Source organism: Brachyhypopomus gauderio, chromosome 17, assembly GCF_052324685.1.
Source record: "Brachyhypopomus gauderio isolate BG-103 chromosome 17, BGAUD_0.2, whole genome shotgun sequence".
NCBI classification, from domain to species: domain Eukaryota; kingdom Metazoa; phylum Chordata; class Actinopteri; order Gymnotiformes; family Hypopomidae; genus Brachyhypopomus; species Brachyhypopomus gauderio.
The window spans coordinates 9,947,025-9,959,097 of NC_135227.1; the positions used below are offsets into that span (position 1 = coordinate 9,947,025).

A 12,073-nucleotide genomic window follows, 5' to 3' on the forward strand; every position below is an offset into this window, starting at 1 on the left:
AAGAGGAAACCAAACATTTTCCTCCCTTTATTTTACATTTGGAAAATTGAATTCAAATGTGTGCCTTTCATTTCTACTGTGTGATTTTGTTCAGCAAGCACACACTCCTCATCAGTGAGCAGGGACTGGCGGCCCTCGCCCGCGGCCCATTACAGCAGAGAGCTTATCAGGCTCGACTCGGCAATCAGCAGAGCGTCTGATTGGCAGCTGGAGAGTTCCAAGGTTCTGATGCTACTGTACGTCTGTATCTCTGAGGGCCTGTCGCACGGTCTGCAGAATCATCAACGCTTCCTGTAAACAACACATTAGCCATGGAAATAACCATGTGACGTTCAACGGTGTGCACCGGCCATCAAGATGATTGGCTTGATGTAGTCTACAGTATGTTTGCCGTATCAAAAAGTGTCATTAAAGATGACAAGGTGGCTTGCTTTAATAAAATCTAAATACATATACATGCATGCGTGAATATGTACTGAAACATAAAATATTCAATAGGTCTATTGTGGTAAAAAAAAAAAAAAAAAAGCACATTTCACATGTTCTTCAGTAAATTTTATTTCTGATGAGTTTGTATACTGGTAACCATGCAGTCTAGCACGTTTAAGGCTTATAATTATCCACATCACAGAACACACACGGTTGTACACTAACACTAAGCATTTATACCGTTGTACACCCAGGTTTGCACGTACAGTATACATATATACAGAGGTCTGGTTATTAGTGTCATCTTTGTTCCTTTGTCTACGCTCTCCTGAATTACCGAACACATAACGGGGGAAAGCCGAGTTTTAACAAAAGTTATAAGAAATAACCGCAAGGCACAAAACCGTTTAAAGTTTAAAACGCTTCTTTGTCTCTTCAAATCTTGGGGACCTTAAAAAAATAAATAAATAAACAAATAAATAAACATCCACCATACATAGCATCAACTAGCAGAACTCGCACGACCTCACGCAGCCGTCGGGTTGCATAGATAGCTCTTCTTCTGCGCCCCCTCCATTTTGTAACAGTCCGCAGGTTTGGGGCGTGGAAGTCTGTGAGAGCGCCTTACACACAAATGTGTAGGCGAGGAGGGTGGGGGTGTGGGGTGGGGGTGGAGCAGCTAGGGGCGCTCCATCCATGACCACTAGGACACACACCACACGGTTATGTAGCTCACCTACACACCTTTACCTTTAACCTTTACAATGTGCTACACCTCACAGCAAATGAGAGCTTGGTGCAGATATATAATGTGACTATGTTGTCACTGTGAGACCTATCATGTGTATTGTGTGTATGTGTGTGTGTGTGTGTGTGTGTGTGTGTGAGAGAGAGAGAGAGAGAGAGAGCAAGAGAGATGGGAAGTATGAAGGTGAATTTGGTGGAAGAGTAGTGAGGTATCTCAGTTCAGGGATCCAGGCGGTGCATTAAAGGAGGGGTAACTCTGATGTCACCAGGGGGTGTTTAAAGTCAGGAGTGAGCGCGGGAGCTGGAAGAGGGGCAGAAACCATGGTGTTGCCGGGTAAGACAGGCCCGTAGTGAGCATGGAAGCGGTCCTCCCCATCACCGTGCAGACCCTAGAGTGCTTCAGTTACACACCGGACCTGCCAGGTTTCCTGAGAACCTCTACGAGAAACCACAGACACAGCACATATAGAACTACATCACCCACAGAGACACAGGCAGCTTGGTTTTTGGTGACTGTAAATTAATGCAATTTATTTTCCAATCCTCTAGAGGCACTGCAGATATTTTCATTAAAGGAACGGAAAGTGAAAACAATGTGGAAACTGTAATTCATCATAATATTTTATGTACGGAGATAAAAATCTGTTCATTCTGATATCACACACAAAGACGTCTGTAAAATGAAGAAGCAGGGGTAAAACATTTCATTAACTGATATTGACCAGGTCACGTGTGTCCTGCGGCTGTTTGTGTGGCTCGTGTGTCCTGGGTGTGTCCCTGCTCTAGCTAGCAGACTGATCGTGTCTGCTCTTACCCATAACCCCCTGCAGCCAGCCCTAGACACTCTCACACATTTATATTCTTGTATCTATTGAATTGCTGCCACCGTCGGGGTGGTTCTGGCTGGGCAGGCGGGATGGGCAGGGAACCTCCTCCGCTGCGTGTGCTCGTTAGCTGTTGACCACAGCAGGTGGCAGGCCAGTGCTGTAGAGGCGTGGCCAGTTCGGTAGAGGCGTGACCAGTGCGGTAGAGGCGTGGCCAGTTCGGTAGAGGCGTGACCAGTGCTGTAGAGGCATGGCCTGTGCGGTAGAGGCGTGGCCAGTGCGGTAGAGGCGTGGCCTGTGTGGGAGCAGGGCTGTAGTGAGGATGTTGGGCCTGTTCAGGTCTGAGAGCCAAGGCAAGGCTAGACTGTCCATCTCCTGTACAGTATCTCAGCCTTCGCGACCATGAAACATTCACTTTTCATCAAAAGAAATGATTGCCAAGCAACCCACTCTGCCATAGTGATAGAGAGCGTGAGCCCAACCCAGACGTATAGATACTGTATATAGAGGTAATAGCTGCTTTTCACACCAATTTCCTGGTAAGGTTGTCATCACATAGAAAGTACCTATTTCTATGTTGTCAACATATAGAAAGAGGCCTATAATTTAAGCCATAACGCGGTCCAGACTCAGACAATGCATTTGCGTCAACAGTATGCGAACGGGCCTGCGGGGTCAGATCTGGGAGCAGACACAAAGACGCGCGCTGGCTGGGAGAGCCACTCTCATCGCACATTTCACTCCTGGTGAAAGGCGGTGGTGTGGAAGAGGAAGGGGCTCGCACGCAGGACGGCTGATGAGCGAAATGGGCACTCGCGAAACGCCACGAGACGCTCAAAAGACCCGTCGGCCATTTTTCAGAGGGACGACCGCAGAGGCCCGGAGAAAAATGCTGTATGCGTGTATGCGTGCGTGTTTGTGGGGGCGAGAGTGTTTAGGTTTTGTGCGCGTTTGCTTGTGTGTGTGTGTGTGTGTGTGTGTGTGTGTGTGTGTGTGTCAGCGTGTGAGTGCTGATGCGTGACCTACAGTAGGAACCTTGGCCTGCGGTCTGCTCCTCTCTCCACTCCTCACTGCGGACGAGCCGTCTGTGCAGCGGCTGGGCAGCTGTGGCCTGCGGCTGGGCCCAGACTGTGACCCTGACACCTGAGACACACACACACAAGCAGGACATCAGGACGCTAATAGGAATAATGACAGGAAGATGTTCAATGGCTCTTCCTTTCTTGTGTTTAGCATCTAAACCAGCGGCCCTTAGCACTGTTTGTTATCATCATCTATTATATTCTCGCCTGTTTTCTGTCTGGGTTAGCCAGTTCACATTGTCTCTATGGCATGAGCACATCAGAGCCAATGGACTCTTCCCCCTGTGACGTGACTCCACGGGTTCCGACCAGCAGGCCTTCCTACTGGCCGGCCTGTCGCTTACATCATCAGGGCGACAGCTTTCCCGCCCAATAGGATCATGGGTAATTGTAGTCATGGAGCCTGAGTCATGAGTGAGGCTAACTACAGAGGCCATGTCTTAGCTGGAATAGCTGGTCATTACTGAAGATTAAATACATTTTCACACATGATAACATTGCGGCGCTCGGCTGCATCTGGCTTTGGAATTAAATCACCACTGCACTTGTTTTTGGAATCAATGATTAGTTTAAAAAATAAGCACTTAATTCACTTATTATAAGGTCAAACATCGGATTTTCAGCGAGAGCAGGAATGAAGCAGCGGGACGTTTGCATTTGAAACAGAAAACGACTTAAAAGAGCACAAATACATGCTAATTCAGTCATGAAATTAAGTAATGATGATCGCCGTAGTCTTGCTTATGAATCATAATATAATCTGGCTGATTATGATTATTCTGTTCTGTAGACCTTAACATTTTAAATCTATGCCTGCAAATCCTTCTTGCATTAGCACTTCAGGGGGAGAAAGGAGGGGGTTGGGGGGGGGGGGTGCGAGGGAGGGAGAGAGGGAGGGAGTCAAATCTCTCTTAAATATTTCGTCAGGGAGATGAATTCAGCAGAAATGTGCCCTGCTCTCATTAGCAGCAGATAGAGGCCGGTGTAATGTCTGAACGTACCTGTTTATGAGTTGCCTTGGCTTCCTGATGAGAGCTGCGGCCTTTTCTGACATTCTTCTGTTTCATCCACTGTGAAGCAGTACCTCTTTCATCCCTATCACTCTTTCTTATCGGGGGACAGTTAATTTTTGGATTAATATAGAGGCTGCCTTCCCCTTTTAAAGGATTTGTACTGGAGCAAGAGACTCTTATCTTAGTCATTACAGGGGAAATATTGGATTCAAGCATTTTAGTATCTGCAAAACATTCAACAGTGTCTATCAGGGTTTCACATGGTAAAGGATTAAGATAAGGAGCCTCATTATGGCTCTGTGGCTGGCTCCCAGCTGTACTTCCTGGAGAAATACCATGTGCTTTTTGGTATTCATCACAGGCTGGTGGGGGTGCTCGGCTCAGGGGACAGAAGGGCTCTATTAGTTTGGTGCTGCGTCTCGTGGGCCGCCTGCTAATGGCCATGCTGTAACAGAGAGGAGGGCCCAGGTACACTTCTTCTGTGCAGATCTCAAACAGAGGCTCCTCGTCGTGGATTTCTGGGGTTCTGGAAAGAACCGGGGTGCTGCTCTTGTCCTCGGGGCAGGTAACGACCTCCCCACAGTCACTGTCGTGAGAGGAAAGCGACAGGTAGGAGTAGAAATCCCCCTTGCGCAGCTGGATGGGCCGATGGGAGTGTTCCAGAACTTTCTCTCTGATCTGAGAGACCGAGGCGGGGCAGGAGGATTCCTTAGGCTGCTCTGCTGGAGCCTCTTTGGTTTTCCGTGTGACCGACGTCATGTCAACGATCTCCATGACGAAGGCATGGACATCTTCGCTCTTCTCCTCTTCGTCGGGCGGGGACGGGCGGCTGCAGCAGCTGGGGGCGCTCTGCCTGCAACCTTCACGGACGTCGTTCAGGAAGGACGTCAGCGATCCACAGTGGGGCCCCGAGGACTCGTCCATGGGGGAGGGAGAGGGGGAGGGACGTCGGGAGCTGTGGCATGGCAGCTCCCCCCGCAACTGGCCCTCCAGAGTGGACTCTTTGGACCGCAAGCTCACGTGCTCGCAGGGGGAAGGGGAGGTGGCCATCTCCAAACCCCTCACGTCTCCATTTAATGCATCTGTGACGTAGCGGCCCTTGAAAGGCTCTCCCTTCTTAGTGAATAGACTCCCTTCTTCTCGGAGGAGCTTGTCATCGTCCTCATCTTCCTCTTTGATATGGGAGCTGTCCACGTTCCCGTTCTCCACGTCATCAACGAAGCGGCTAATGTAGCTCCTGGTGGCGTTTGTGCGGCTGCTGCTCATCGCTTGCGTCCTGAGGCCGTCGTTCTGCGGGCCGGCGTTCGCCTCCAGGAGCCGGAGAGTGGCTCGGCTCAGGAAAGGTTGTTCGCCGGCGCTGCTCCTGGGTGACGGGCTCTCTCTGGACAGAGCACCACACTGTAACTCATCGCCGAGATCCGCCTCGTTCTTCTCCCTGTGCTGCGACCTGAGTTTGCTCCAGTTCTGGAACTCCCCCTTCATGTAGTCCAAGCCCAGCGCAAACGAGCTCTCTATGTACTCCTCAGAGCTGACGCTGGAGTCTTCATCATCTTTGATACCCAGCTCTTCCTCTGTGAGCGTGAGCGTGGAGCTGGACAGCAGGTCGCTGTCGTCCTCGTCGTCGGTGCAGGCCGAGGTGCAGGACACGTTCACCACCATGCTAACGCTCGCCTCCGTCTCGTCCGGCTGCTGCGACCCGCGGCACCGCCTCTGTTCGAACCCGGGGCCCGCGCGCCGGTTCCTCTGCACGGCCAGGTCCTCCGAGGCCACGGACGAGTCGCCGACGCTGCTCAGCTCGGTGAGGGAGGCCGCGGAGCTCTCTGTGGCGGAGGGAGGCGCCCCCCCCGAGCGCAGGCCGCGCCTCCCCGGCCGCAGGGCGCCGCCCTGCAGGGTGATGTCGGAAACGCTGCGTGTCAGTTTGTGCGTGAGGGGCGTACGGATGTTCTCCAGGCGTTGCAACAGTTCCAGCGTCCTCCCGCTCAGCTCCGCGCCGGGCTCCGACGCCCCGCCCAGCGCCCCCACGCCACCCGGCCCGCCTGCCTCCTCCGAACTCTGCCGCGGAGCCGGCCAGCTCTCCAGGGAGGCGCTGCGGGGGAGCGCGGAGGGAAATAACTCTCCCGCCGCGCACAGCGAATCCAGCGAGGAGCCGCGTGACAGCAGGACAGCCTCCGCCGGGATCTGTCCTCCGTCGTCCACACCGGCGATCCCGCTCTTGTCCTTGCCCTCAGGGCTGAAGCAGCAGCCGTTGAAGCACACCTCCATCGGCTCCTTCCTGCACCTCCTCCAGCGCTCTCCGCACTCCTCCCTCCTCCTCCGCACCACGTGATATCTTTGGTCCTTCATCTCCTCCGCCAGACAGCTTTTGAACTCGGCACACTTCTTCGCGCGTTCCAGTATCCGGTCGATGTCTTCGTCCGACACCCTGTCCACGCACGGGGATTGTTCCTGGGTGTTGGGGGAGAGAGGAGCCTGGAACCTCACATCGTCGCTCTGATACAGCAGGCCGCTCTCCGAGTTGCCCGTGGTCTCCGTGTCGCCCTCGCTGACTATCCCACTCTCGCTCTCTGACCTCCTGCTCGTCTCCCTGACCAGTCCTACCTTCCCGCTCAGCAGACCTGCTATGATGTCTGGCAGCGACTCCGCAGAGGAGAAAGACGAGTCTTTGCTAAGGCGTTTCTCCAGGGGCCGTTTCACTTTGGTGTTGCCAATGTTCAGAGAAGCCATTGGATCGCACTGCGGTTGTTGGAACAGCTCGACGTTATGCAGACTGAACACCTGATAAACATGGGAGGACTCGGGGGCGTCCACGCCTGTAGTCAGCTGGGCGGGGCTCCGTTCAGCCGTGTTTAAATGCCCGCCAGCATGTTGGAGGTGCGTTTCAGAAAGCGGGCTTGCCTCATTTGGGGACTCCATCTGAATTATGGTCATGTCCATCTCATCCCATTCCCACGAGTCCTCGCTTGGGCCACGCAGGTCTATGAGTGATGGGTCGATCAGGTCTTCTGGGACCTGAGAGGGACCAAACACCCCCATGTCACACAATGCAGAGGAACCACATTCAACATAGGGCACACACACAGTACTGATCTTCCAAACCTTCCAGATCTTCCAGACTACTAATATTTTAATGAGATCAAAAGCTGTAAAGCTGTTTAAAAATTCTGCTTAGACTCAGGCATTCTGCATAGGATTCAATTAGACAAATTGCTTGGTTTCTAGTTAATGAGAGAAAGGTCTATTTATATTATCCTTTTATCTCATTAATCTAATAAACTGGCAAATCTAACACTTGCTTGGTATGTCATACATAGCATTTAATGAATTTTTATTAGATTTCTGTTTATTCTTTTATTGCTGATAAGTGGAATACTAATGACAGAGCTTGGATCACTAATGCATGATAAAATCTTCAACTGTGAGAACAATCAATCAGTCAAATCAAATAAAAATTCATTCCTGTAAGATGGATCAGATTGCTTTGTATTACATTTAATATTATGTTCTGGCAATAACCTTCTATTATACCAATATACCATTAGTAATATAAAGTACAGTATGAAATGTTGCCCGTGTGGAGATGTACTGGAAGGAGCTTTCTCATCTCTCCTCAGGAGACACTCGTGTTACAACTACTTCCTTCACTGGGAGTGAAAGTTAGCTTCAAATTATCATCCGATAACTTTCACACTGAAAAAACGGCATCATAAAAAATCTTTTCATTTTTTTTTTAAACGGCCAAATTGAAAAACTTTTTTTTGTCTTTAAACAAGTTTGTCTTCTAAATCTTTTAAGAGAATGCTATTTTACCACTGCCTACAGAGCACTGTATTAAGAAAAACACACTGCCCGTATTATTCTCTTCCCTTTTCAAAGCGCTTCCCAAAGTGAAATTGCTCTTGGGTCCTGCAAGGTCAGAGCTGGAGAGAGTGGGCTCGTTTGTCTTGCTCCTGTAAATGAGAGTGGCTGGCTGAGTGGCCGTCAGTGCCCACGGCCCTGAGCTTACGGTACCACACAGCCCGGGCCAGGCCCTGCTAGCACCACACACCAATACACACAGCATCTGCATTCCAAAAGCCTTGAGCCCCCCCAACACACACACACACACACACACACACACACACCACAGCTCCCATGCTCCCAACACCCTGCCGCTACTACACGTCACCGCTGAGAAGCTCTGCTTTTGGGGATATAAAATGCTGTTTATTTTGCTGTAAACCCGAGGTAGGTATTTATCTTTGGTCGGGGAGTTGGGGTGGGAGGAGGCAGCACATTCTCAAGGCTGTTTACTCCTCTGAACTGAGGAACAGGGGCTGCTATCAACTTATTGGGTTTCCATGGGGGTTACTTAATACATTAAGATCAGTCAATTATTCCTTGGCTCCTGCTGTAAAGCACTGGGCACTGTGAGCCTCTCTGGCTACTCCCCCTTCATCCGCCATTATTGGAGGATAATATGTAGTTACATTTCCTGCCTTATATATCACTCTTATTGCTCCATTACAGCTGTGCTACCCTATATTACTTCCACCATATTTCTGTCTGAAAAACAACTTGGCCTGCACAGGTTACTGAGTAGAATAAGGAATAAATACACCCTTGAGCAATCAGTTTAAGAGTCGAGTAAAATATACACTCACAGAATGAATGGACAGACCGGCTCTAAGTGTAAGGAGTGAATATCTACCATAGATGGTACAACTGGAAAACCTTGCTGGGTTTCATAGTGCTGTGACTGTTTATACAGAGAATGCACATATCAGTGAGTCCATGTGTTGGGTGTGTCTAAGGGCATCTGAGGGAGGATTGCCTCTATGTTAGATATTGAATGTGTTTGTTTTTTTCAGTGACACCGCAGTGATGGCATGGTGGCCCCGCGGTGATGCCACAGTGAGAGCAGCCTGGTGACGGCCGTGACCTCTGACCTGGTGGCGGCCCAGGGTTCGTCGGAGGCGAGCGTGCCAGTGCAGGGCCTGTGTGATGATGGCCTCCCAGCGCCTCTCCAGGTTGACCTGCAGCAGCTGCAGGGACTGGCGCTCAGACTCCGAACTCTGCTCCTGTGGACCGTCCAGCAGGCGCTGGCACAGACGCAGCACCGACGCCAGGCCCTTCCTCCGGGCACGCACCTCCCTGCACAGAGCCTAGACACGCAGACGCGCAGACACGCAGACACACAGACACGCAGATGCACAGACATGCAGACACGCAGACGCGCAGACACGCAGACGCACAGACACGCAGACGTGCAGACACGCAGACGTGCAGACATGGAGACGCGCAGACACGCAGACGAACAGACACACAGACGCACAGACACACAGACACAGAGGGACCCAGAGAACCAGGAAGACATGCAGAGAGAGTGATAGAGAGATACAGAAAGATGGAGGAGGGGAGAAACACATAAACAGAGAGATGGACAGAGAGACATGGATTCACAAACATGTAGAGGTAGGTAGAGAGACATGGAGTCATAGACATAGTGAGAGACAGATAGAGAGACATGGATTCATAGACACATATAGGAAGACAGATAGAAACACATGGATTCATAGACATATAGAGAAAGACAGACAGACACAAAGAGAAAGTCACAAAAAGAGTCATTACTTATTTTAGAATATGTTGTAAGTCAGTAATATATAAAGTCAGTTATTTGTGCAATAATTCTTACTTTATGCAAAGCAATTACTCATATTTATTTTACTTTTGTTAAAATACATAAACCCAAATCCATTTGAAGCAGGCAGAGTGAAAGTGCAAAGGAGAAAGGAAATGGAGGAGAGAAAGTAAATGAGAGAGAAGGAGAAAGAGAGGGAAAGACAGAGAGGAGAGAGAGAGGTAGAGAGAGACAGTGTGTGTGTGAGAGAGAGAGGGAGACGGAGAGAGAGAGAGAGAGAGCTGGGTTCAGTGCTGATGAGGTTCCCACAACAATGCGGGCTGTCAGAGGCATGTGAATCACAATCCCCCCCCCCCCCCCCCCCCTTGCCCCTCCCCCACCCATAAACAACACTCAGTTTGATAGTTAGGGGCCAGCGCCCCACTCCTGGACTCCAGCAGGCAGCTATAACACAAATGGAATGAAATTGCCACAGCGTATATACTCTAGTGAAGTGTACATACTGGTGAAAAAGAGACTGCAGGACGATGAAGGTCTTGCATCACGCGGGACCAAAGTGCTCTCTTTAAATATGCAGCAGAGAAGAGTGTGCAAGCGGACAAGACCGGGCCCATGTGCGTTACGGGACAAAAACATTCCCAGAACAATTTATGTAAATCCCACCTGCTCTGCAAGGCATTACCTCACTCTCTCTTTACATTTTTCAATAAATATTAAACACCATTACATTTAAATTGGATTTTTTTCACCCAGCAGTTTGAGCCTGTGTTTTAGCATATTATTCCCTGCTCCTCACATCCTTTACGGGTAATGGGAGTGAGAAGGCATCGTCAGAGTGGTGACAGAGAGAGGAGAGTGAGGAGTAATAAAGTTACCCCGCAAAGTATCAGGAGGAGAGTGGAAACAGTAGCACTTAGCTAACTGAAGCATTTGAAGCAGGAACATACACACACACACACACACACACATGCACTCATAGAAAAACACATGAACACACACACACACACACACACACACACACACACACACACACACAAACATATGGTGTGTTGTTGTTTGCATGATAAAAAAAAAGTCATGTAGTTTTATAGGGTCTACAAAACTGGGCATTTGTGGCAGTCTGGATGGACTGTTTATTTTTTTACACACATAGTTGGTGTTTGTGGATGGCCAACACCATAGTTTTACCAAACACCGGTGTGGTCCCACCCCCCTCCACACAGGTCTACAGCCCACAATGCACAGGCCTATTTCAATAGCCCTGATCAATACAGCCAGTCTACTCAGATGGATGAAATGTCGCAAAGCCGGGGCTATATCATTACGCCGTTAACAGCGTCCAGAGCTCTTAGACGTCCAGACTCCCCAGAAATCTTCATTGTTTCTGCATTGCTGGGCTTCATAAACTGATTTCTCCCCCCCATTGAGTCTTGTCTTATTGACAAAGGGAGCAGGCAGGGTACGGTGTGCCAATATTTGCTAAAAAGCTTTTCCAAATACATGGAGCAGTAAAGTGGTCTGCTCTCCCCCTGCAGTATGTGAACCTACACAATGCCTGCATCTCAGAGCCACAGGCTGACAGCTGTGGCCGAGCTCCTGGCTCCTGGCCAGTACACCCTGGTGCCCCTGCCAGATATCAAAAGAGGAGAGGGAGATACAGGGGGAGAGAGAGAGAGAGAGAGAGAGAGAGAGAGAGATAGAGAGAGAGGGAGAGGGAGAAAGAGAGAAAGAAAGAGACAGGGCGAAAGGAAGAGAGATATAGAAAAACAACACAGAAATCAAACAAGAGAGCTATCTTTCTGTTGACCATTCAGTGTGGAGGCAGTGGATGAATGAGCGTGTGGCAGACCTATCTATCAGGTGGTTTTTAATAAAGGTATCATCAGATCAGCAGGCCCTGAGCATGCGTTAGTGCTAAGCCAATCTTCACAGCACCCGAGACGACAATCCTAGCTCATCACCCTGATCTGGCCTCGCCATCACTTACCTAAATCCATCATGTGGACTGTATTAAACTACAGGTTCCTCGCTATCGGAGCTGGTAATCAACCCCGAAGCTCCGAGCACATCCCTGATGCAGACATTGCCCTCCACCCCCACCCCCAACCCCACCCCCAGGAGGGTTTCAAACTCCATCTCTGTATCCAGAATGAGAATACACCTCCACTCCACTGAAAGCGCTTTACTCATGCGCTATTGCACTCCTGCCCCACACACTCATTCTGCTCATTCTGCTCACACCTCATCCTGTTATATTGTACCGCATATACAATTCAGACAATTTCAGCACACAGTAAGACGTGCGGCGTGGGAAGGGCTTGGAGTTACACCTGCCCGGGGTGGGAGGTGTTCAGACTC

The 12,073-nt window shown here is 50.0% G+C and overlaps 1 protein-coding gene across 1 annotated transcript in view; it reads right to left on the reverse strand.

Annotated features, from left to right (window-relative positions):
* Positions 1 to 305: 305 nt before the first annotated feature.
* Positions 306 to 12,073, reverse strand: part of akap6 (A kinase (PRKA) anchor protein 6) — a 67,861-nt gene continuing 56,093 nt past the window's right edge. Inside the window, exons 7-10 of the mRNA XM_076977897.1 lie at positions 9,021 to 9,236; positions 4,084 to 7,104; positions 3,027 to 3,143; positions 306 to 1,614 (exon numbers count right to left, since the gene is read on the reverse strand). Coding sequence (XP_076834012.1) covers positions 1,576 to 1,614; positions 3,027 to 3,143; positions 4,084 to 7,104; positions 9,021 to 9,236 — 3,393 coding nt within the window. The 3' untranslated portion in view covers positions 306 to 1,575. The remainder of the gene's footprint in view (positions 1,615 to 3,026; positions 3,144 to 4,083; positions 7,105 to 9,020; positions 9,237 to 12,073) is intronic.